Raw genomic sequence first — 26,846 nt, forward strand, 5'->3', positions numbered from 1 at the left:
TTGTGTGTGTATGCGTGAGGAAAATGCTTTCAAAATGATTTGCCGCTGTAGCCCGTCGGATGCCTGTATTTATTATTTGATTTGTAAACGGACCTCATGGTGGCTGGGCCACGCTGGAGATTTGGAACGTTCAGTTTCCGTCTTTATTCTCAGAGGTTTTTCAGAGGACAGGTAGAGGTAGCAACGCAACAAACAAACAAACAAAAAAAAGTAAATAAATGTTCATTGTTTTAATCTGAGAAGCGCTCGGGATTCTCTTGAGCCGCTTTCAGGGTTTAAGTTTGCTGTTTTCTATTACACTTGAAATGAGTAGAGTACACTGGACCCTGTGTTGTACATTCACACCTGCTTTGGAGTTTCTCGTTGATTTCAACCAATTTATTTTTTTTGTTTTCTTTTATACTCATTTAGAATGAACGGTATAGAATTTTAATCAACTAAGAACTTCTTAATCTGCCTTCTGAAGTCACGTTCAGTCTTTGTTTTACACACGATTCAGAAGCTTTGTGCTGAAAGTACTGAGCTCAGCATCTTTTTTTCTTCTTCTTCTTCTTCTTCTTCTTCTTCTTCTTCTTCTTCCTTTCAAGGCTCGTACACCAACTGTAGACCAAGAGTTAAACTTGGAAGTAACAAAATCACAAGTGCAAACTCTTCCACCAATGTGGGTTGAATTTAATTCAGTTAGAGTTGGTGTGAGTGTTGTCCACACGCCTGGTTAGTCGTAACTGATTGTATCATTCGCGGGCACAAAGTTAGTTGTCGGTTGTTTGACTGGTAAACTTGACTTGAGTGGAGTCTTGAAGCTGATTCTCATTGGACATCATGCGAGCCCACCTTTGTAGCAGCTGTTGTGATGAAGACGCTTCAGTTTCAGATGACAGTTTCCAACATTTTGTCAACACGTAATGATAATGACCTTATCCTCTGCAGACGTCATCGTATTCTCATTTTGCCACTTTTTCCTGTTTGTGCAGAGAGTTTACCTTTTTTTTTTTTGCTTCCTTCAAACACAAAGAATTTTATGGACAAAACGAAATGAATGCAATTGTTACCGGTTTGTCACTTATGTCAATAGACAGACTGGAGCTGGTGTTAGTCTCGCCCCCCCTTCCCCCTTCAGTATTGTCTTGTGTTTGTTTCTAAACCATGATCCACTGAAAGTAAAAATCAGAGTGGTGAAAAGCCAGCAGACTTTAATCTCCTCACAGCTGATTGTTCGTCACCTTACATCCTATGACTATTTCAAGAACCATATGTGTTGAATGTATAAAGTGCGGCATGTTATTGTCAAACAGTCTATGGTACAAAAACGGTGAAATCTTCTGTGTTTGTACCGGGCGTCAGAAAATACTTTTTTTTTTTCTTTTTGATGGATCGTCACATCTGTAATTTAATTTACCGCCTTAACTTTTCTGCATTGCCCACATTCCTGGGTAGATTTTCAGAAATGAGGTTGGATCAGGTTACTTAAAATGGTGTCACATTGATCTGCTTCTTTTTCAGTGTCTCTGTTGTCATTCCTTTGTAAAAAAAAATAAATAAATTGAAAAAAAGATCCACTTATTTGTAAACCATTTCAGGTTTTATCTCCCCCCAGCTTTCAGCTCAATTCTGTAGTATGCAGTCATACTGGGAGTGCAATATATTGTATGACCAGCAGGCTGTGCTAGTGGACTGCTTGAATGTGACATAAACAAATAGTTTTGGGATATCTGTCATAGGACTTATTTTATGATGATACTGTAAATATGTCGATGTATAAGAGTGATGGATCCATGATTTCTATGTATTCAGATTCATATCTATTTTGCTTACTTTTCTGTCACGTATTACAGGGAGGGTGGAGTTGGCACAATGTTTTCTGTTTTTACTTTTCGATATAGTTCCCACTTTAAAGGGAAGTTCCTCTCTTTTTTTTTTTTTTCCTTCTCCATTTTCAAAGTAAATAAATGTTATCTATTGTCTGATCAAATGTGTCTGGGTTTTTTTTTGTGTGTGTGTGTTTTCACTTCGGAGGGAACGGGCCACGCCGATACACAAAATGCAACATTTCTTTTTTTTTTTTTTTTTTTTTTTTAACCACACGTTCACACTGCAGAAAAAAAGACTTAATTGTTCCAGCTTGAAGAGGTGGCCTTAGCCTCAGCCTGTGTAGAATTGTCAGCGTTTCAGTCCTCTGCTGTCTAAGGCATTCCAAGCTGAATCTTAGTGGTAATATGTTGATAAATGGGAAAGGAAACCAACAGCCTGCTGTAGCAAACCTACATATCATCAAAAAACACATATATAATGTAAAAAAAAAAATCTTTTTTTTGTTATAAATAAAGAAATCCAAAGTCGGATACGTTGGAAAAGGCGTGCTTCAATCCTCCTAAATTATTTAACCTAAAAAGTAACTAACCGTGGTTATTGTTAAACAATTGTAGGAAGTTAATAGCCTGCTTAGATTTTTTTACATGTGTTTCTATCAGCGCTCGAGGCCTGGATCTGACTGGATACCAACAGTTTGTCATGACTGCACCGGCCTGTCTGATCATTTGACTCATGGCTTATGTATGTGGCACACCTCTTTTTGTACACAGGTCTAGTTGATGCTCGACGGCAACAAGTGTTTTCCCAACTGTGGGCCAAAGATGTCTGTGTGCCTGTGCAAATGATTGTAATAAGTTCATTATAGTGTCCATGTGGAGGACGAGCATTCAAAACCGTTCGCATTTGATCAAATCACTGTGGTCAGGAGAAAGCTTCACCCCCACCCCATGGAGAATGTTTATGTCTCCAGGGGCCCACACACAAGGAAGTAGAAGGTATACACCCTTAAGGAAATTAATCATCATTCTCAGAAACAACATTCTACTCCACCACAATCGTTGGCCACATATCTAATGAGGACAACAAGGAGTACAGGGAATTCCCGCAGAACTTTGTGGACTGGTGCTAGTGGGACCGCCTCCAGATCTAAAAGGGGAAAAGTGGAGGTGGATTTCCGCAGGCGATTGTTCTGCCCCCTAACAGCAGGGAACGGACATCGATAAGTTATTTTTGATTAATTTGGGCATTAACTGGCACTCAAGTAGTTACTTTTGTAATACCCGGTGGAGCAATAGTTTCCACTAAAAAGCCATTGTAGAATTATTTGAAATCATGGATAAACAACAACGAACATTGTTAAACAAATGCCGACCCGATTGACACCAGCCAAACATGATGAAACTGTCTGGAATACCAATCACCCACCAAAACCTCGTGCTTTACGCAAAATACGTTTTATTTTAGCGTTTGTGTGTGAACTCAGAAGTGAAAACCACAACATGCTTTTATGAATAAAAACAAGTATGCATACTGTCAATGAAACTCACATTTGAAAGGACATTAGTGGTACTATTTGGAATTCCCTGGAGTGCAGCCAAACAAATGTATTTTCTAAAATACAGACTCAACGAACGACCCAAAAACATGTCTCCTCCTTTCATGAGCCTGAACGCTCTGATTGTCTTTTGTTTCTTCATTTTCTTTCTTTTTTTCTTGAATTGAAATCATCTGCTCCGTCACTGACACATGTGCGGCAACGCATTCCTCTTTAGGACTCTGGGGAGTGACAGTCGTCCCTTTGGTGCATTCATTTACAATGAAAATCAGAACTAGGAGCTCGGAACACTGTGACCCCAGAGTCGAGTACTCCCAGCGCATCCCAGCCTTACAAAAATGCAAAAAAGACACGCAATCGTGCATTAACAGGAGAAGCAGAAGAAATGATCTTGTAGGGGACTATGGTTGAATTCAATCTTATTGAGAAATTTGCGAAAAAACACAGCACAGCTATGAGCTTTCGTCTCGTGATGTTTCAAACTTCTGTACCAGTTTTACTTGTGAGGGACTCATCAACATCAAGAACGTGAATGAAAGAAAGACAAAACTGGAATTCTAATTCTTAGTTTATTCTAATTTCCATCATATATACAAATACAAAGAAATATATTCTAAATCAAATATATTTTAAAGGGATAGATAGGTAGTCTAAAATCACACACACACACAAAAACTATACTGCAGTTTCTCATCTAAAAAACTTTAAGCTTAATTCAAGGCACAATGGTGAAGGAATCACACGGATATGTTTATACTGTTTTATAGCTTAAGCCAGTTTTCTATGACTAAAGATAAAGAGAGATTTGACATCCGTTCAAACGTACATATCCTGCCTCTTTGTTACACACTTCATTAGAAATTAGCTTAACATTCAGAGAAGGTCAAAGAACAAGAGCAGGCGAAATGAGATCTTTTAACACCGCGAGCTGGGGTGAGAGCTTGGTGTCATTTTAGTGATTGATGCACCGAACCACAGTGAACACAAGTGATGACGACAGTGGCAAAGCTTGGCTTGGAACAAGATCTTCATCCCAGCATGCTCAGCAGAGAGGCTGACTGACTGACAGAGCAATAATCTCTGTCTCCCTCTGACTAGCTCTTGTTTCTGCCTTCCTGTGGTCAGCTCAGCAGAAAATCAAGTGAAGCAGCAGAGGGCTTTCTAGACAGCTTCATAGAAAACCAGCCTTGAATAAAATAAGTGGTAAACACAAACGGCGTACAGCTACAGCATCAGTGTTTGCTGATGTGTGGTCCAGTCAGAGAGTTCCTTGATGTAGTTTTGACCAAATACGTCACTGTGGTTGTCAGCGTGGGGCGGGTATGGGTTTTCATCACCAACATCTGAAGAGGACAAAACAACATTTAAACCACCGTGGAAGGCAGAATTAGATGTGAACATAGCAGTCCCTCAAGCATAAACCTCTTCTACTTTTTGGTGTTTTGCCAATTAATCAGATAATTATATAAATTGTTCTTATTCATTTCATGATTAGATTAGGCTTGGTCATCGGCCTAAAAAAAGCAATCTATCCACTTTCTATACCCGCTTAATCCAATTCAGGGTCGCGGTGGGTGGGGATGGAGCCTATCCGAGATGCCATCGAAAGATGCGATACACCAGGTTGCCAGTCAAACAACTAATTCCCACTCAGTTTAGAGTTTAAGGTCAGTTTAGAATCACCTATTAACCTAACATGAATGTTTTTGGACAATGGGAGGAAGCCCGACCTAGAGAGAACCCACACATACACAGAGAGAACACAGAAAGTCCCCGAACAAGAAACCCTCTTGCTGTGAGGCAGTGGTGATAACCACCACACCACTGCTGTACAAGCTGTACATACCAAAGTGAACTTGAACTTTCAAATAATATTTTGCAGCCATAAAACTGATTCAACGTCTATTAGAATCTGGAGTTGAAATTCCTAAAGCTAACCAAGTTGAACTATTTAAACCATATAGTATAGATATATTTCACGTATATAGTTGTTCACTCAAAAATGACTAACGACCTAGTGGAGCACATCAGACGTGGAGCACATCAGTCCAGCTCTGAAGTCTTTACACTGACTGCCTGTCCATCAGAGGATAGATTTTAAAGTTCTGATGCTGGTCTATAAAGCTCTGAATGGTCAAGGACCAAAATACATCAGTGACCTCCTGACCCACTATGAACCTTCCAGACCCCTCAGGTCATCTGGATCCGGTTTTTTATCAGTTCCCAGAGTCAAAACCAGACATGGAAAAGCTGCATTCAGCTTCTATGCTCCACATGTCTGGAACAAACTCCCAGAAAGCCTCAGATCAGCTGAAACACTCAGTGTATTTAAGTCCAGGTTGAAGACACATCTATTTTCAGCTGCATTTGAATAAGCTTGAGTTTCAAAACGGAATCATGTTATAACTATTGATTTTATCTTTCATATATATAATTTTTTCTGATTTTATCTATTGTTCTTATTTCCTTCTTTTGTTTAAATTTTAAATCATGCTTTTTATTTCTTCTGTTTTAATGTCTCTGTGAAGCACTTTGAATCACCTTGTTGTTGAATTGTGCTATACAAATAAACTTGCCTTGCCTTGCCTAGCGAAAGAACGTTGTTTTTTGCCTCTAAAATGAGGAATTGAATTGGTTTTCCTTGTAACATAATTTTTTTGTCAACTCACATTAGAACAAAAGAAAACAATGTGGAGAAAAGTGTTACTTCTTAGTTTTTGTGTATGTGCGTGTGTGTTCACATGACACAAAAATCTATACTGCTCTCACTCACATGCTTTTCGTATCATTTTACTTGAAATAGCAGCCCATCAAGACAATGTGTCAGCTCGCAGTCACTTAAAGTATTTCAAGACGGTCACTCTGCCCTAATAAAATGCTGATTTTATAACCACTGCATCATCTGACAAAAGATGTCCGTCTTTACACTGGCATGAAAATCACAGTGGCTCTGCTGTGCAAAACACATCATTTCATGGAAGATTTTGTGGTTTTGTTGACTTTTCCCTTGGTGTCTCTATGGAGGTATTGTTATGTCTCTATAAAAACTCATCATCCATGTCCAAATAAAAACAATTCAGTTAGCTATTACAAATGAAAATAAAGAAAATAAAACAGAACAAAAAAAAACAAAAACAAAACCAAATCCATACATAAAAATTAAGCACATGTACCACTATCTTATTTACTTTAACCTACATTTCCTTTTAGAATTTCTGTTTTTTTAGGTAGTCTAAACATATATATATATGTATATATATATATACATATATATATATATATATATATATGTGTGTGTGTGTGTGTAGTCAAACTATTAGTTTAGTAGTAGTGTCTGTGTGTTTGCCCTGTAATGGATCCAATCTGTGACCCAATCTGTGTCAGCCAGTTGTGATTGTTAGAAACGAACACAGTCAGTGGCAGTTCTGACACACAAACAACCAAAAATGCAGAGTCTTACATTGGCACTGGTCCCACACAGTTCTCCAACCTCGCTGTTCTCCTGTCTGGTTCCAGAGGTCAGTGCTGCCAAAATGGTCCATCAGCTACAGGAGACAAAATCGTGAGTCGGCCATTGAGGAAACAACAACAACGCCTGCAGAATCCTAAACAGAGCATCTCTAAGCAATAGGAGCGCGATCTCTGATCAGGTAAACTGAATATGGTGCAGATTCACTGCATAACTGCTGCTTTTCCATCTTGTTTGTAGGATTTGATTACTTTGGTTGCAAAAATAAGGTCAATTGCATTTAGTCAGGAAGTGAAAGGCAGTACCTTGAAGACAGCATCACTCTGTTCCTGGTCCTCTGGTTTGGATTCCCAGATCCCTGCACAACAAAGAATAACTGTTATCCGTCTGTAACTGGACAATTTTTTGTCCCCCTCATCCAGAAGAGTAACAAAGTTTAACTGCAACACATCTCACCGTGCCCTTGAATGCTGTTAAAGGTGTTCTGTGCACTAGTCTCCACCTTCTGTGGCGTGCCTGAAATGGTCCTCGTTGTTGCAGGTTGCCAGGTGTGCATGGTGAACGTATCGTCATGTGTACATTCTCCTAAACTGGTCTGTCTTTCTCTGGGTTTGTTTAGGAACTGCAGCCCTGATGGAGCAAAGAGCATGTGCGGTGTGTTGGAGAAGTTGTTTCCATCTGAAAGCGGTATTACATCTGCAGTGTTTCTTACCTCTGCGTCGGCGTCTTTGAGAGCTGGGCAGCATCCTGTAGACTCTGTAGGCATTGCTGCCTCTCTTCCTGCTGTGCTCCCTCAGCTCACAGACATCAGGCAGAGAATTCAAGGCGCAGCGGAAATTTGCTTTCCATGTTTTGGGATCTGGTTCGTCTTTTTCTGGACGATATCGCCCTGAAGTCAACAAACATAGGGACAAATCTTACTTTGTGAGGTTTCTCGGATCTGCAAACACAGGACTGGAGTGTGTCTAAGAATAGATTTTTAAAGGGAAAGAAATACCAAAATTAAATGCAGACATTTTTCTTGAGCCTATTGTACCATCGAGTTACTGAGATTGTTTTGGTATGAGTTGTCAAGTTGTGGAGAGATTGTGGAGTTTCTGCAGAGATAAGTGCAATTTTAATTTCCAGAAGTCCTTACATGGACATGGTTTTCTCTTTGTGACCGAAATCATCAAATGTAAAGTCTCACTCAGAATGTGTCAAAGCCACATTGGTCCAAATCTCAATACGATACTGTCTGACAAAAATTAAGATTACTACACTCCCTCAAAAACTGGTTTCACGCCTGTCTTTTAAAATGGTAGAATGCCCACATTTTCCATGACACAAAAGTGTCACGTATGCTCTAAAACGCAAAAAAAAAATGGCCTAGTGTATTTTAAAGACTCAAAAACATTGCATGCCTGCATTTTTCCTTTGGAAACTGCAACAAGTGTTCAGTTTGTGACATGCTAACATTTGAAATAACATGAGACAGTGATCACGGGACAACTACATGTTCGAAAACACAAGATTTGTAACCTAACTTTGAAAAAAGATGAGTAAAACATGAGTAAAAACACATGGGTTAAGCTTAGATATCAATAGCGGTTGTATGTTTATAGGGTTTACAACATGTCACCTTAACAGTGCCCTATACAAAACAACGTGCAATGTATAACGTAATTATCTCACAATTTCTTTGCCTTTATTGTGACACTGCTATGTTTTAGACATCTAGACAAGCATGCCTGTTACATATCAAATGTCACTGAGTATAAGAGCTGTTAGTTGTATGAAATATATCAAGAGTTAGTTGTATAACGATATATATAATTTCAGATATAAGCCCACTTTATCTCCACAAGATAACAATGCTGGTCTACAAGATGCTCCATGAAAGCAACATTCTTCAAGCATATTTTTTTCGAAGCAGAGCAAATAGATGAAGAACAGCGGAAAATGGATACAGCAGGAGCTGAGTTGAGACATTAGAAAAAAGCCATTATATCAGAGCGGAATGAATGATTAGTGATTTTATAACGCGGGCTAATATTACGGTTCAGCCTAAGAAGGTGTCATGTTTATGTCCATTCATACTGTGATGAGCAGGAGTCTACTGTCAAGCTGAGGAATGGTCCCAAACGACCCTCATTCCTGGTGAAGGTTTCTGAGGTTGGGTGACACCTTTTGAGGGTCCTTTTCCACGAAGAAACCATGGGGTAAAAATAAGTCCATGGGTGGAATTTCAGCCTCCAAGAGGGCCCAGGTTGGAAAGAAGTGTTTTTGAGACTACCCTAAACCTTTTGTGTGGGGTTTGAAATGCTTAACATTTCTGATTGATCAAGTGCCCCCAGCATTTTATTTCCACCTTTCTATCTCAGTAATCTCAGGTTTAATTTACACAAAAGCTCATAAAATTTCATAACCATCCCATCTCATCAAAATAACAGATTTGAAGTCAACTGAGCTGACAACCAATTATTTTTCTTTCTGTTGTGGACTGAGAAATAGCTGAGAAGACCCAGCACAGAACACATGCTGCAGATGATTAATGGAAAAGCACAAACGCCACAGTAATATAAAGCAGGAGCACACTTCCTGGTTTTACTGTAGGCTCAGCATTGCAGCAGCCACACTTGAGCGGCACTGATGGGGTAGAGGGACACTCTGAACCGAACCTCAGACTTCCGTCAAAGCGCAACACACCCAGAGCTAACATAATCTTTTAGCTCCTAGAAAAACAGGTCATCCTCGAAGCAGGCATTAGGCAAATACATCACCTTAAGATGAGTTAAGGGGAAAAAAAGCCTGATCTGCAAATGTGGCATCTCCATACGGGTATCTTCTGTTGAAGAGAATAACTCTCTATGGTGTGAACTTTGGGCTTTGTAACTCTGTAGATCTATCACATGCAGGAAAAGAAGTTAAGATAAACTGCAACAAGCATTGCCTCTGGAAGGAATACTAAAGGCACAAGTCATATTTCTGTTCTGAATCATTCTTGATTCTTGGCAAGCTGGAAACTCGTCTCCAGGCTCAAGCAGCATTAGAATTTCCATGCTTCAAATGAATACTTTTTTTCTGAATAAACACAAATTGTAATAAAACACAGCCCTGTCATGAAGATGTACACCCGCACCTTTAACAAAATCAAATTTTGAAGGACTAGAACCTTTTCTGCTGTGGTTTTCAATAAAATCACGGCCTTTCGTATCCACTGTGGTGTCCATTTGTGTTGGAAAATACTCAGATCCTCAACAGAAGTGTATATTCCCCCCTTTAAATGTTTAACATTACCACGGTGTGCTGCTACCTGAAAATATTGAATATCATCAGCTGGCAGACCATACACCATGAACCTTTCTGCCAAGAGAGTGCACCCTGCGTGTTGAGTCCTTTCTCATATTTAGCACTGCTGTAAGATTTGACTCAGCTAGTCCTGAGACCATAATTACAAACTTTAGTAATAAAACCACATCACTGGAGCTTTAAGATCCACTATGGATAATTTATATCAGGCAAGGGCCAACACGAAAAAAAAAGATGGATACTTGATACAACTTTGGGTTTTCTCTCCAATGGAAGAGCTTATAATGTTTTCTATGTCCTATTGTAATCGAGCAGTTTATTTGTAGAAGCTGCCCCTTTGAAACAGTATTCATTTTTACCTGCCAAGCTTCCAAATCTGTTTTTGTAGATCTTATGGGGAGCGTTAATGTTGTACTTTGACAGCAATACGATCACCCTGCACACAGCAAGTGAACTGGAGCTTTCCCATGATGTGATGCAGCTCTGCAGTCACAAACCATGACTTTCCCAAGGAAAAAGGGACAGAAAGGCGTACTGTGTTTTAGATTGAATGTGCACGTATGTGTGTATCATCATACACACATGCTTGTGAACATGCATTAAATCGTGTTTTCCTGAGGGCCCTCGAAACAGCAGAACTCACTTTCTCTGCATCTTGTGAAACATATTGATAATATTTGACTATCCATCCATCCATTTTCCCGCTTAATCGGTCTATGCCAGCGGTCATCGGGCGACAGGTCGCCAATCCATCACACAGAGACAAACAACCATGCAGGCTCATGCTCACCCCTAAGGAGGATTTTAGAGTCACCAATTAACCTATGTTTTTGGACAGTGGGAGGAAGCCAGAGTACCCGGAGAAAATCCACACATACACAGGGAGAACATGCAAACTCCACACAGAAAGGCTCCAGGGGATAAGACCTGGAACCCTGTCGCTGTGAGGCAACGGTGCTAACCACCACACCACCGTGCATCCCTATTTTATGGATGTAACTAACCTGAAAAAGAAAGTAATAAAAAATTATATAGCAGGTGACTGTAATGTTTTGATTCCTATGAAAGATAATTACTTTGACAGACGACAAACGTATTATACCTGTTTAGAGTTTGGCACTGAGTTTTTTGTATTATTCAATTGGCTTGGACTTGTTTTCTTTCATGTCGGTGTGCAGCTGCCATCAATTAACTGGAAAGGAGTTTAATGTAAGGAATGTGGTAGATCTAGAATGACTGAACTACAAAACCAGGATACCACTTGGTTGGAAATACATATGAAAAGGCAGTTAGGCAAAGCTCATCAGCAAAACACACTTTTGAACTCACTTGTATGAACTTTTTACCTGGAAGTGGAAATTCTACACTTTACCGAAGCTTAACTTTTAATATAATTTATTTTTAATAAATTAATACATTTAAAGCAGGCTTTTTTTTATCTTTGAAGATAATTTTGTAATTTTAACCTCTTTTGACACGCCTCTGATCAAATGTACAGGGACAGTGTGAAAGCATACTGTAAACACCGATGTCATATAAAAGTGGGAAACTTTCATTCATTACTGACACTCAACAGATAATAAAAACACACTCGCTCACTTGTGCACACTTACGATTAAAAAAACTTAGTGGTAGTAGACAGAACAGCTTTAACCATCTCTGAGCAATGATAAAACATTGTTCTGTCGGAAATATTATTTCTATATATTATTGGAATAACATGCTGTAAAATTAGATTGAGCTCCTTACATTTAGGGTTGTTTTATTACATGTTGTCCCCATCCCCATGCAGTCCTAAATGCACTGCTACTGTCACATATTGTAGGATCAGATTGATGGAATAAGTGCAATCATTGTAACAGGTGGAAAAAAAATCATCTGAATGGACAAGAGGACCCACCAGATGGAATAAAGCTCAAAGTTTGTACATGGCTCTTACCAGTATGCATAGCCCAACTCCGGAAGAGCGTAGCATCCCGGTCAATACTCCAGCCATGACGAGCGGCATGTTTCCACGGGATTTGGAAGATGCGGGCTGACTGTCAGATGAAATAAGATAAAAGAAACTTTTGTATGTCATACTGTTTCCAACAAACTTTCATTCTTTTCCTCTTATTTAAAGTTTCATTCACAAGACACAACATGAACTCAGGTGTGTAAGTGTAAGTGGGGATGAGGGTAAGTCGGAGGAGTCTACCTTGTCCAGCCAGTTGACCCCTGGATACCTCCCAGACTGAATCTGCTCCTCCAGCCACGGCCTCAGTCTCAGTCGGCCCGGTTGCTGCATGCTGCTGTCTGAGCTTCAGGTGTGCAGACAGGTGCTCAGTATGGAAGTGTCACCGCACGCACAGAAAAAAAATCCTATGAGCTCAGATTAAATCAGAAGTTACACCTGGACACCCTTCCTACTCAACATCATTCTTCCAATGAAAGAGCCTGCAGTCACGACAAACCTGCTCCTCCTCCTGAAACCTTTTTCAAAGCATTCGAAGGCTCCTCCTGTTACAGGGAGAAACAGAGTTCTGTGTTGTTATCTTCATGGCTGAGGCTGAAGTGGTTGTATCAGGGACCATGGGGATGAATGTCTGAATGTATGGATCTTGATGATATTGCTTGCATTTCCACATGCTGATTATTGGAAATAATAATGATAATGTGAAGTAACCACTTTAACCATGTCTTATAAAAAGAGATTTTAAAATTACACTTAATAAAAAGACTGAATATTAGTGTGCTGTATGTATTTTGGCCTGTATGTGAACAAAACCCAGTGCCAGAATAGTTTAGTTATGTGGTGCATGTGCACCCATTAGAAGACCAGATGAAAGTAGAATGAACTGATATGTGATCTGTGTGACACATGACACTGCTCAACGTGCTGCGACATCTTTCTTTGAATACAGGCGAGAATACTCTTGTCCCGTGGGGTGGGTTGTGATGCGTGGCGTGGTGGAGTTAGGACCCGGATGCAGAGATTTCCAAACAAAAACTTGATTTATTTCAAAAGTAAAACAACACAAAGTGCAGCCAGAATACAAAAAAGTACGTAACTCACCGAATATGTCATCACACCTATCTGTCTTCTTCATTTTAATGATACAAAGGCAATTTTATGAACTAATCCATTGTTTTGGTAAAACTAAAAAGTACTATATAGTTTGTAATTGGTATTCTTTGCATAGGTAGTAAAATCTTTACATATACCATATTCCAACATTTGAGTTTTTCTATTACGAAAGTCATTACTCATACACACACACACACACACACACATATATATATATATAGATATATATATATATATATATATATATATATGTGTGTGTGTGTGTGTATGAGTATGTGAAACATTGCTACTGTGCTAGTTTACACAGTTGAAAAACTACCCAAATTATGTCCTGTCCACATCCAGATTCATCTGAGAATCCATCGATTTAAGAATATTTTTGCTTTCCAGTGCATTCAAAGCAAATGGAAATTGTGTAATACAAAGGAAGACAACACAAACACACCTCAGCAATGTGATCATTTATTTACATTTTAACCATTTTCCTTAAATAAAACATATCCTAATGGCAAAACCTTTATTTTTCCACAGAATTGGAAAATTATCTTTCAGTCGTATAATTCAAGAGGCTTTACTTCTCTAACTGTGGTAAGTGAAATATGCTGGGTGAGGATGACACACACTTCTGTGGAAATGGCCCAACTGCTCCAGAGCACAGCAATGAGGAAGTAATTTCACAATCACAAACAGCACGGGATAAATAGCACCAGCTCTAAGAGACAACTGGTAGTTACGTCTTCTTTTCAGCAGCAGAAGTCACTTAGTTCAAATGTTTTTTCTGCCCTTTGTTAAATTAGCACAAATACCTTTAAGTGGATCTGTTCTTCTTATGGGCTTCTTGGTTTGAGTTGACTTTGGTTTTCATTTTTTTTTATACACCTCAAACTTAAACATGCAGTTCGAATAAGCAGTACAGAATTCAATAAGGCATACATACATATACAACCTAAATCTGTTGCAATAGCATTTTTTTCAAAAAGCTAACAAATAAAGCCATATGTTGCTAATATTAAACAGACAAATATATAGCATGGCATATCAAGCATGGATACAAACCTTGGGGTGACATCGTTTTGCTGCCGTTCAAAATTTCACGGATGAACCCTGAAACCACAGTAAGGGTCAGTAAACTACACACTATGATAACTGCTGTCTGTGACGATTGGCATCGAGTTGTCTGCAGATATCAAGTTCAGACAAGGTGTTTGGAGCCCAAGCTGACTGAGGCCCTGCTGGGCATCACTGCAGCCACTGCAACCTTGAAAAAAAGGGTTTAAGGAGCCTTGAGGGAACTTATTGAATGATTCCTCCTGATACTTGTCCCAGTCTTTCTTTTGATCACCACTTCCCTCCTCTGAACGCAATACATCTGGGGGCGCCATAAAACTTTCAATCGGCCGGTAGTCGTCTTCCACCACAAGGACGCGGTGCGACTCCGATGGCACACAGCCATAGCAGGGATTTTCACTTTCGCCAGTCAGCTTTGTCGAACCACTGAGCAGCTCACCGACTCTGGACTCGAGTTCAGATGTGGCAGATGTAGCGTTCCAACTGGAAAAGGAGGACGAGCTGGTGTCTTCGGAGTATGAAAACCCCTGAGGAGCTGCGCTGCACTGTTGATATGATAAGTCTATCGGCATGGCAGTTGAAAGATCTTGTCGTTCAGGAAACAGACAAGCTGGTACCTGTTGCTCAGGAACTCTCACAGCGCTGCCCGTGCTGGGATGGTATATAAGGTCACAAGGCACTCGAGTCTGCATTTGGACCTCAGACATGCCCGCCACCATCTGATCGATAGAGTTAGGAATAAGCAGGGAATAGCTCCAATTGACTGAGCAACTTGATCCAGAACTCGTTTTATCATTCCTGACAAAACTTCTGTTGAAGGGACTGGAGATAGCTGCGAGTTTGGCGGCTTGCAGAAATTCTGGGCTTATGCTGGGTAAGGCTTTGGAAGGATTGTCCAAAAAAGCAGCTAAAGTGTCGGGAGGCTGTATGTCAGCATAACTAAGATGTGAGGAGCCCGTGCTGATTCCACTGCTGTGCTGAAGGCTCCCACTGCCTTCAGTGTCTGTCCATGAGGATTTCAAGCTGAATACAGAGAAATGGTTACTTACACCAATATAATCACATACAATATATGAAATATGCTGTTATGACACCAATGCAGGACTTACATGTGTTTACTGTCATATGGGATTAGGGGCTTGATGAAGACAGTGGAGGGTGTGGGTTTCTCAGGCACTAACATCTGAAAAAAAGAAATGGTTTGGAATAGATAAACTGTAATGTCCCCAGCAGGCAATTTGGATCAAAACAGTAGTCAGCGTAAAAACACACGCAATCTGATCTTATACACAGGTCCAATGTTGTCGGCGTTAGTGCCAATCATTTCCTGAGAGATGAACAATTTCACAAAGCCTGTTTTTTGTTTTTTTTTGTCTAGCAAATTTATACTTTCTCCATTTTTTTTTTATTTTTTTTTTTAAAAGTCATAGCTTTATGGTGATTTTAATCTTCAATGAGCACCAGTTGTGTTTTAACAGAATGGTTTCCAGTGGTTTCCACATGGACACAACAGAGATGTTTCTATAAAGCATGCAACAGTTATTGCAACATCACATCTACAAGGTGTCTTACCTCTTCCTTGAGACGATTCACTTTGAGAACACTTGGATTTGAATAGTTGCACTTTGTCCACTTTGCTTGAAGACTAAAATCAAATGCACAAATATGTCAGCACAATACAAAAGTATTGAAAATACAACCCTGTGATGCACGCAGCACACTGACAGAGACTTGAGGCAAAGACTTTTTTTCATCTGCAAGACTTACCTCACATAGCAGCAATATATGGCAGTGCTGATGATGACTGCAGCAAAACTGAGGACAAATATGACAGCCAAGAACGGGGAGTTGATAGTGGGAGCTGTAGAGTACCGTGTAAGAAGTCAGTTTAAGAATCACTTTCTCTTCAGATAACACACGTTAGCATGCATGCACATGTGTGAACAAGCTCGTCTCGGTTTCTGTTCATCTTTTGTAAGAACTGCAGCTATTCTATAAAAGGCAATCATATGAGATCTTTTTTTTTTTTTTTTTTGGAGTAACCACATCTCATCACAGTTATTTTTATGTTAACTGTGACCAGGCCCACAAATATGTAAATTTTGTTTGTTCTCCAAAATATCATAGTCACTGCGGTAACTTGTGGTGACAGACAAAAGTAAAACTGTTTGTTGAGGTTAGAGATGTTAAGAGAAAGTCTGTGGGGAAGCATTTCATAAACACACCTATTGAAGTGTCCAGTATATAGTTATTTTTATATCCATCTCATCTTCATTACTCTCTGATTCCTGTGCATATTTCATATATATACATTTGTCATGCTGAGACATTAAGTAGCTTTCTTTAAAATGGCCGCAACCATTATCTTTTGTTTATTCACTTCAAATCCAACTCCTGCACAGATTTGACATAGTGCAGTTTCCTACGAAAAGCTCGGACCAGTTTTTCCTGCCATGCAAAGTCATATAATCCATGAAGAAACTGTCATTTTAGGACAAGCTGTTAATCAACTTTAAAACATAGAGAACAGACAAATTCTGAGTCCGATAAAGTAAGTAAAGGTCCAAAACACAAAGAGTGGCTTTGAATCATGGAAATGCAGCCTCTGTATGGTTTCTTTCTCAATTTTGGATGCCAAGAACTTTTTGGCAGGGAAAAGAAAATAATCCACAGGCACAAACACACACCCTCAGAACCCAAAAGATCCACTGAAGCCTCGTGTTAATGCCCCAGAGCGACACAACATTTGGCGGGTGCATCTAATGTCATAGCTGATCAGTGCGTTTCACGGTTTGGTAATTATGATTGCACATGTCAGTCTGGTGTGGTGCACTTCAACAACTGAAACAGCGATCACTGCCAGACAAAATCATGTACAACAGCTGATGTTTTGCAGACGGACACACGAGTCAAAGAGGTTTTCGTCTGCAGGCCTTACTTTACACAGCAGCCATGTATTGCACTGCTGATGATGACAGATTTCCAATTATGTTCCGTTCAGTCCTCGTACCTCACGGTTTTCAGAGGAATATTTTTTGTTTGTAAAGCCACTTATTGAAATAAAAATTCAAGTAAAAATAAATTAAATTAAAGAAGGCAAAATACATATATAATTTATTTACCCCAAAGGGAAATGATATTGTAGTAGTATTCTATTCAACAATCATTACAAGCTTTCATTATGAAGTTATTGCTGCTGGCAGGAAAGAACTCCTATATCATCTCTGTGTTACAGCAGAGCTGAAAAAGCATCAGAAATGGTCTTCGTTGAAGGGTGGCTGTCAAGACGCCATTCTCAAGGACGAGAAACAGGGAAAAAAGGCTGATTTATGTCAAATGACACAAGAACTGGGCTGAAAATCAACAGCAACAGGTCTGACGGGGTGATGAATGATATTTACTGCTTGTATATTCCACGAGTGCGGACTGAATTGGGGGGAAAAGCGTTCAGTTCGCCACCCCATTAACATGGAACAATCTCCAGGCTGAACTCATTTCCAAATGAACTGATAACAAAAATCAATTGAACGGTGCCTCTGCTTTTGACCATTTTTGCCACCACGACCCCCTTGCTCTTTGCACTTTGTTTTAACTTAAATTGTATCGTGGCTCCATTCATGTAATGTATTTGTATCTTATGGCTGTTTGTTGACAACGTGTGCTGCTGCCTTCTTGGCCAAGTTGCCCTTGAAAATGAGATCTCGATCTCAACTTGACTTTTACCTGGTTAAATAAAGGTTAAATAAATAAAGGACGTCATCTTGGTTCAAGTGAGGTAAGGTGGTAATACTCTGAACGAGTCCAATGGTATCATAACATTATGTGTTGCTGTTTTACGGAAGATTTTTTTTTAAAAAAGGGCTATCTAGACTACAGTATAAATAAATAACCATTTCACTCTTTGAGTTTGAGGGTTTGGAGGCTTCTGGATTTCACAGGGCCCATATAATACCCTGTTCTACAGTCTTTTGTGTGTGTGTTTGTGACTTCTTCATCTTCTTCTCCTTCTGAAAGATTTAGCCATTTTCCACTTTTCTCTTATTATTACGTTGTACATCCCTGAGCTCCAACATCTTTTTTGAGAGTTCTTGACATGACATGAGATGAAGCATACACTATAATAACAGGGGAAAAAAAAGAAGCTACAAGTCAGCACTTACAGGTGTTGAATTCCCACTCTTCGCTGCTGTCGCTGTACCTGGAATTCACCTCCGAGACGCTTCTTACTCTGACCATGTATGTGGTACTTGGCTTCAAGTGTTGACCGCTTATTTCAAAGTATTGCAGTCCATCAACTGTAGCTGGTGTGACAGGTTTCCACACCTGGTATGGAGAAATTTGCATTATGAAAAGCAGGGTTTTGGTAGTCGGAGATATCGGTCAACCTCACACAATCAAATGTTCAGAGGCTAACTATGACTATGTTATAAATATGTATGTGGCGCTGCTCCTACCAGCTCCTCCTTTCTCTTTTTTGTGTCTCTTTTCTCATAATGAGTCACTTCAGCAGTCAACGAAATACTGGAAGCCGTGTCTGTCCTCCACCTGACTTCGAAATTCCCATTCGATTCATTCACTGAGACGATTGTTGGAATTTTGGGCTTAACTGTGTGAAGACGGAAGAAAGAGAAGTGAGATGACTGTTTTAATTCTGCTGCGGACTTAAAGACAAGTCAACATACAGCTTTCTAAGACATCAAAGGTTTTCGACTGCAGGCTCTCCTTTCCTTTCCAGACGGTTGCGTTATGATTCTCCCCAAAGACGAGCTCAGTTTCCACAGAGATGCAACACTGTTGGGTGGTGCACTGCTGGAAAGTGCCCATCTTCGTCCTGCTCGTTACAAGACAGACAACATTAAATTGTGTATCTTTCAGCTTCTCAATGCAATTCGTTTTTTTTTTCTCGAAACATGGAAAAGGCCTAAATAAAAACAACTCACTTCGAAAGGTAGCTATCGACGAGAGTCAAGTTGTATTCAGAGCAGTTCTGAGCCGACAGCTGGCAAAACATAGTCTCATAGTCGTTGGTACAGTCCAAATGAAAGTCCGTTTCACTCTCAACTCCTGCGGGAAATATACATGAAACAAAAAAAGGGGGGTTTACTTTACGATTACTTTATAGATATGATTCTTTCATAAATAAGCAATCCAAAGACTGTCCATTGTACATACCGCCGATGGCTTGTGAGGTCACAAAATGTAGGAAAAGAAACACAAGAAAAGCCATTGTGCCCACCGACTCGAGACTGCCTGGAAAAATACACGTAGAGAATAACTTTCTCTCTATAACGTCACAATATTTGATTAATCACGTAGGGCGGACGGTTTCCTATAAGTAAAAAAAAAAAAACTCCCTAACTCCGCAGTGACCCAACAAATCCTGCTCGTTTCCCTCAGAAACAACAATCCGACTTGCAGTCGGCCATTTCTTGGAGGCAGGAACTTGTTCGCTGCCTTTTAAGTGTGTCTCACGCTCCTCCTGATATGGATGACAAGCTCTTACAAGGAAATATTGCACCATGATTATAGGGAAGTGAGTCCCAGCGATCCCCACCCCTCCCTTCCCTTCCCCTCCGTCAAAGTGCAGAGAATGAAGCTGTTGTCAGCGCTCACGGCACCGACGCTTACTCACGTAGGCAAACGCAGTTTTTTTTTAAATAAAATGAAAATACACCACCCCCCATATGATTGCTGAAACTTTTTTATTATTATTATTGTTTTGTCTGTATCTTTACTTAAAAACTTTTTGTAAAAAATGGTTGATATCATGTGCGACCAGGACTCATTGGAAGAGGAGCTCTTGTGTCTCGAATAAGAACAATAAGAAATAACAATATTAATGATAATGATATCAACACAAAACACGGACTATTTGTGATTTTTCCACATTCGATCTCTCTCAGTCTTTATTTACATAGTACCTTTTCAAGCCGAATGCAACTCAAGTGCTTCACAAAGCAAAAAATGCAAGAAAAAGAGGACACAAGCAAAGAAAATAAACAAAATATAAAGGAAATCAAGAGAATGAACGTCCCGATGAAAAACAATTAACAAGATAGAACAGTGAGATCACGGTTGTGGGTTTATTATCAGAAACCGTGGAGCGAGAGAGCCCAAAAGCAGACAGGCGCCAGGCGGATTGTACTCGAAGAAGTGAGTTATCTTTCAGAGAGGCCAAACATAAATCCCCAAAGTAAATACAAAATCATATTACAAACCAGGGGGGGAAGAAATAGGCAGGAAGACATAAAAAGCAGGAGAATATATACAGAGGGAGGATTACAGGGTGGACGGTAGGCGTGGCAATGAGCAAAGGACAGAACAGGATTACCAAAAATAAGCAGTGAATGGCTTTTCTCATGTTAAGAACATGATAGCAAAAAAAAAACATTCCTTTAATCATCATGAAAGCATTTGTCAGGGACCTGAGACAGCTGTGTTTGTAAATGAAATTCACAACTAGGCTGTATTGAACACAATGTTTGAAATTTTCCAAACTGTTTATTTTCATCCTGACAGTGCTCGTGTCAAACGTCTGTCCATCTTACTGTCTTTAAAACTTTTTTTTGTCAGATTTTATCTGACAGGACATGAACAAAGCTGTTGTGTAACATCCTCTAAATGGGACACACAATCCAACACTGAGCACTTATACTCATCCCTAAGACACTAACTGCAGAGAACAGTGTGACCTTTACTTATTCATTCATTTATTTATCTTACAATTATTTCAGTCTCAGAGAGATCTATAGCTCTTCCCAGGGTGGTCTCACTTTCACCTCCATATTTCTGTCCATTCTTCAACTCCACAGAAGACTGTTTCTGTGGCTAAAAAGTGTGTGACTGACAGCCAATCTTACACAGCAAATGGTTCATGTCAGGACATATCTGCTGGAAGTTTCCAAAACAGATCAGAAATTGAAAGTATTTTTCCCCCCTCCGAAGAGACCACACAAGATGTGCTGTGGCTAAGCATTCGAGGACAGCACATCTACATTCCCATGTCTGTAGTCAGCAAGTTGGTATCCATCATTACAGTGATTTAGTGAGCAGTGAGAGTTTGTGTTTGTTTCAAATCCAACACAAATGAGCCGCTGCCTTTGTTTTTGAGTTCATAAGAATAGATCCTGTTAACTAAATTACACAAGAACAATCCACACTGTCATGCTTTCAGTTGCAGAAGTGGTTCAGTTCATTAAAGATATGGCAGCGGGTACTGTGCTGACATTCAGTGACCTTTGCATGGATATAATCTGCACATATCCATTACTCAGTTTGGTGTGATAGTTCAACCATGCGATGTAGGCTATGTAATGCTGAATTGAACTCAAAGAAATTCATGCAATTTTGAACACAAACATTCTTAGTCTTGCTGTGAAAATGACTCAAATTATGTAATTTTGCTTCACCAAAAGAAGCAACTGTAAAATCCAGCACTATTATGATGAGCTATGCTAAGTTTTTATTTATTTCATGCTGCTGGCACTTTTTATTTTTTTTTATTTTTGAGATTTCTTCCGCTAAGAAGGCATGCAGGTGCCACATTAAGGAGAGAGAAACTTGTTTCATTTGTAGTCAAAATTGTTAATAATGATCTGAACTCAGCAGCAAAATGTACCCTTGGGTACAGCTTCCTGAATTCCCTGACTATCCACAATTTTCAATCTCCAGAAAAGAAATTGTTATAGAAATTGTGATATGTGGGGTCTCAAATATCAATGGAAGATTTTGTGGGGGACACTGATGATACAAGTATTCATGAGGCTACTCATATTAGAGTTTGTTTTTTTGCATGGGAGCTAAGCATGACTTATATGGTTGTAGTTCTTGAGGAGTCTCAAAGCAACAGTCGTAGATTGCTTGTCTTTAAAAATATCAAATGTCATGCAACAGCATGTTGCATGTTAGAAGACATGGGAAATGTGGGGTTGAACATAACGTTTCGGAACATAAGTTGTGAAATGTGCTAGTTGTGGAGAGGAACATATTGCTGATATCAATATACTGCAAGACCAGCAAGCGGTGAGAATGCAGCAGTATAGGGAGATGAATGGACGATAATTCTCACATCTTATATCATTCAGTGAGATGCTATTTGTTTAGCAGCAAGTGGGCGAGAAGAGAAGAAAAACAGGGGATTTGTGCACTAATTAGCTAAAGTAGCTAAAATTGCCTCTAAATTAGGTGATTGGAGGATGTGAAGTGTTTATTAGAGAAGAAACTCAGTATAAAAAGGTGAATGTGATAATAGAGCTTGAGTGTGTGGTGATAGAAAATGTCGAGCTTATGATATGTGGGACAGGTAATCAAGTTACGTAATGAAGGAATTTGAGGCAGGGTGCAATTTTTCTGACACTGTACATGTGGTATCCCACAGGTAGATTATATGTTTGATGTTTTAGGAGAATTTTTTGGAAAACCTGTTTGCATTGTGTTGGATCTCCAGTGTGCTTTCGATGGAATTTAGGCTTGAGCTGAAAAGTGCAGCTTCAGATTATCAGTGACAAAGACAAAATGTGTCCATTTTGCTCAAGATCAACAATGTAGTGACGCATCTTTGACTCTAGGAGGCAGCACTGCAGTTCGTCCTTCTTATGCTCCCGGCCGTAGAGGAAAGAAGAAGTAGAAGAAACGGTTTTCAACAGTCGCAGCACTTTCCCTGACAGAGAGTAGCATGTTGGCACTGAACCAAGTCAAATTCGAAAATGCTGTTTCTTTATTTTGTAACAGCTTTTGCTTCGGTTACATTTAGGTAACAAGAGCACACATGCATTTTGCGGGTGTCGGTTAGCCTGTTAGCTGCTCGGTTGACTAGATGTCTGTTCGGCGATATCTGGTGGACTGCGCTGTGTTGTCTCTGCAAGATGCCCGTGTGTTTTATCCGTGTTGTAAAGGCTGTTTCTCGAGGATCGACGCAGAAGAGCGGGACGCGACGAGGTGAAAACCCACCAAACGACTTGTTTGTTTCAGTTGTGGTTGGGAAGCAGGGGGTCCAGGCGGTGACTTCACTGCGTGTGCTGTGTTGCGTTTCAGATACAGATGCTCCAGGTGCGGTTACAGGTGTCTGAGGGACCAGGTTGCTTATAGATACCGCCTCTCGCTGAGAGTGACCCGGGACAGGCGCATATTTGGTGTGACAGTGTTTGGAAACAATTTGAACCCATTTTTCGGTGTTGACGCAAGTGAATTGCAGAGGTAAGTCCAACAACAGTGTAGATCCCTTCTTCATGGATTGAGATGAACCTGGAGCTTGTTCTTTAAATAGATATTTGAATATATTCTCAACCGTTCCCAGAGGACAACAAAAGCAGAAAGTGGTTGACAAATGATGTTTATAGAGCATCCTGTGAAACACCACATCAGTTCACAGCTCCTTAACTGTCTCCTCCCTCAATGAGCTTTGGATATTTGCTTGTAATTTTGTAGGTTTGTGGAAAACTTCAATGGATCCGTCAAACCATCAACAAGATTCACATTGTTGGTGAAGGCCGTGGAGGACTGTTTCATTGGTAGACATTTCATCTTTGGTTTTAAGGTATGGAACTTCTTATTGGGTGTTAAATATCTCGGGACATGGGGTCGGAGTCACCTTTAGTTTGATCTTGGATCGTGTTTTTTGTCACACCGTGGCTCTGTTGGGAACGGCGTAACAGACAGAAACCTGCTGTGTTGATCTACCAAGTGGTTATTAGCTTTTGCCTTTGATATTGATGCTCAAGTTTCCAAATGTGCAACAGAAAATTTCGACGAAGAAATGGTGTTTGATAATATAAAAAAAGAGCACTTGACGAATATTGAGTTGTCCACAGTGTCTCGGGATAAAATTGGTCTTCAGGATGTTTGATGTTAACCCACCCTTTTCTAATCTGTGTCCTTTAGTTGAGCAGAACAGAAACTGGACCTTGGTTGGAAGGACCTGCTTCGCATGGCTCCGGCAGCAGAGAAACAGCCCAGTTTGTTGCCAGTCAAATGATTCTTCCCATCGGCACGGGCCTGGCTGGCTGCACAGTGCTCAGTTACTATCAGAGTCTTCTACAGAAAGCTTCAGAAGATCAAGTTGGTTCTGCTGATCCTAGCAAAAACCCAAGATTTCCAGCACCAATCCTGCTGCTAATTCCAGATCATTCTCCAACCAGCAGCTATAATAATTCCACTCTGTGTGCCTCTGGTCTTATTTCCCATTCACTCCTAAGGTAATTAAATTCGTTTTTTTTTTACTGTCTGATCATTTTCTGGAAACTAGTTCCCGGTACGAAGGTTAGCGGCCAACCAGTACTTGTAGGTGAATGCTTGACTGTTGCGACATCACTCTATTATTGCTTTTATTTCCATCCCAGATCAGAAGACCAAGACTGCACCCTCACTCCCACCCCTCCATGGCAACAATCACTCGGACTGGTGACTTCATCAGCAGAGCAGGAGGAAGGCTGCAGTGCTCAGGATAGTGGAGATGAGAACAGCAGCGAGACAAACAACACAACACCACGTCCTGCAGCGAGAGGCTGCCTGGAGAGCCATGACGTCACAGAGGAGAGAACGCCACTTCTCCCTTTGGAGCGCAGTTTATATAATAGTCCATCATTTGCCGCATATCCAATCTCATCCATTGGCAAAGTTGTCAGAAGTGGCCTCGGTGACAACACTTGGTGTAGTCCTTCCCCGTCTGGCCCTAGAGGTTACAGCCTCGCGCTGAAAGAGTCGTCTACCAGACAGCACAGCGGGACATTGTTGTCGCACTCATTGGCTTGGGAAGATTTTCCTTTCTCCGAGAGTCTTACAGAATTTTTATGTGAAGCAAACGAGGTTGCGGGTGAAACGGTACCAAATCTGAGTGTGCACTGTTGTAAACAAACAGGAAAAACCCACCTGGAAATCCCCAAACCAGCAGGTGATTCGGCCTCTGCCGGTCAGAGGAATCTGCAGATAAAGGCGACGGAGAATGTCACTAAAACATCTGCACCAGGCAGGGGTGATGGAGGTGGTGGACATGATTTATCTGATCCAGTATGTAAAAATCCTGTTGAACGCTTGAACAGGTGTGAAGCGGAGGGGGGTGATCAGGAGGGGGACGAGGCTCGGCTTTCTTTTGGCAAAGAAGAGCAGCCGGAGGAGGACAGCTACAACTGTTCTGCTGACTTATTTAGTAGCTCACTCCTGATCAGTATGGACGCAGAGGCACTCAGCAAAGAAGCTGAAATCGTGAGGACAGCCACAGAAACTTGTGCCTACCCTTTCAAAACTGACAGGCAGCGCCCGATGAATGAAAACGCTAGCAGCACGCAGTTAACGCCACACAGACGGATGCAAAAAAGGAACAAATGCAACTGCGAAAACGACTTAATCCCACAAGATCAGAAAGATTTGGACTTTGTCCCGCCTTCTCAGTCCACGCCTGTTGTGAAAGTTCATGTTGTGACACAGTCGCATGCCACATGCAGCAGGACATCGCGCAGATGCAGCCACAGACCTAATGAAGAAAGAGGGTTCAGGAAACCACACAAGCGCCTAAAGCTGCAGAGAAGAACTTTAAACTTGGAGTCGGTTAGAAACTTCAGTTGTGAACATGAGTCCAGAGTTAGTGATGTGACTGACTGTGATTTTGAGGACGATGAAGGGATCGTCGCCCCTACTCCTGCTGGAAAAAGACAGCAGAGCATGTCAGAGTGTGTGCAGACTCATAACAGCAGCAGTGTAACGGGTTCGGCCTGGAAGTGGGGTCAGGCAGATGGAGTTGACTGTAAAAGACCTGTCTTCGGTCAAATGCTGACATCATCGCTCGGGAGTGTGACACAAACCAGAAGTAACGGCAGTCGGACAGTTTTCGAAGGGAGTCTTGATGTATCTAATGATTACATCTTCAATGATGAGAACCAGACATGTGATTGGTCTAGAGATCTGTTCTCTGACTCGATTTGATTGGATCTGTTGCGCGCTGACTTCAGGGCTTGATTTATTTAATGTTGGTGACCCGAGTTATGCTCAAGCTTTGGGAATAGTGGCGTATTAACATCAAACACTACAGATAGGAGAGGCTGCCTCACGCCCTTCTCTGCACTCATCTGACACTAATAAAACACAAGTCTGTCTTCCTCATTCACACGTTGTGTCTATTTGTGATCAAAGAGCTTCATAGTGTGAGATCTCTGTGGGAGAGAATCCTGCAGAAAGGCTTTAAAATCTTGTGAAAATAGCTGCTAAGGTACAACAAATACTTGTTAATTATGAAGGTTTTGAAATTAAACTCTCAACACTGAATGTTTGGATGTCTGAATACTTGCAGAGACATACTTTTCCCGCACACAGCACCCTGCTTTAAAGAGTCACTGTTTTTACTTGTCTTGTTCATTTGTACTGAAACTTTTTAACTTTAATGTAACTGAAGCCTTTTTTTTTTCAATCAAAATGTTCTCGAGAGCCAAAAATGATTGTCTCCATGTTGGTATAAATGCAAAGTCTCAGTCTACGCCGAGTCTGGAGGCAGACTGGCAGCAGATGGCCTCAATCAGTCGGTTTACATGATGAGATTAACTCAATTATAGCTATAGTTGGGTTATGCTCCTTATCTGAGCAAGGGTAATAATCCT

At 40.5% G+C, this 26,846-nt stretch overlaps 3 protein-coding genes across 3 annotated transcripts; 1 reads left to right on the forward strand and 2 right to left on the reverse strand.

Annotated features, from left to right (window-relative positions):
- Positions 1-4,196: 4,196 nt before the first annotated feature.
- LOC140301730 (uncharacterized) lies at positions 4,197-12,558 on the reverse strand. The gene is made up of 7 exons (XM_072380329.1): positions 12,325-12,558; positions 12,067-12,166; positions 7,549-7,725; positions 7,293-7,466; positions 7,142-7,194; positions 6,828-6,912; positions 4,197-4,710 (listed from the first exon to the last, which is right to left on the reverse strand). The coding sequence occupies exons 1-7, from the start codon at positions 12,412-12,414 to the stop codon at positions 4,592-4,594; spliced, it is 798 nt and encodes a 265-aa protein (XP_072236430.1). The 5' UTR covers positions 12,415-12,558; the 3' UTR covers positions 4,197-4,591.
- Positions 12,559-13,642: 1,084 nt separating this feature from the next.
- Positions 13,643-19,544, reverse strand: LOC140302484 (uncharacterized). The gene is made up of 9 exons (XM_072381303.1): positions 19,435-19,544; positions 19,203-19,326; positions 18,945-19,093; positions 18,717-18,868; positions 18,423-18,585; positions 16,030-16,123; positions 15,835-15,907; positions 15,372-15,445; positions 13,643-15,285 (listed from the first exon to the last, which is right to left on the reverse strand). The coding sequence occupies exons 1-9, from the start codon at positions 19,487-19,489 to the stop codon at positions 14,325-14,327; spliced, it is 1,845 nt and encodes a 614-aa protein (XP_072237404.1). The 5' UTR covers positions 19,490-19,544; the 3' UTR covers positions 13,643-14,324.
- Positions 19,545-22,887: 3,343 nt separating this feature from the next.
- ddias (DNA damage-induced apoptosis suppressor) lies at positions 22,888-26,517 on the forward strand. The gene is made up of 5 exons (XM_072380313.1): positions 22,888-23,199; positions 23,296-23,457; positions 23,689-23,797; positions 24,142-24,455; positions 24,600-26,517. Exons 1-5 carry the CDS (start codon positions 23,078-23,080, stop codon positions 26,176-26,178), a joined length of 2,286 nt encoding a protein of 761 aa, XP_072236414.1. The 5' UTR covers positions 22,888-23,077; the 3' UTR covers positions 26,179-26,517.
- Positions 26,518-26,846: the final 329 nt, after the last annotated feature.

This window comes from Leuresthes tenuis, unplaced genomic scaffold, assembly GCF_036924035.1.
Source record: "Leuresthes tenuis unplaced genomic scaffold, fLeuTen1.0.hap1 SCAF_2, whole genome shotgun sequence".
Lineage (NCBI taxonomy): Eukaryota > Metazoa > Chordata > Actinopteri > Atheriniformes > Atherinopsidae > Leuresthes > Leuresthes tenuis.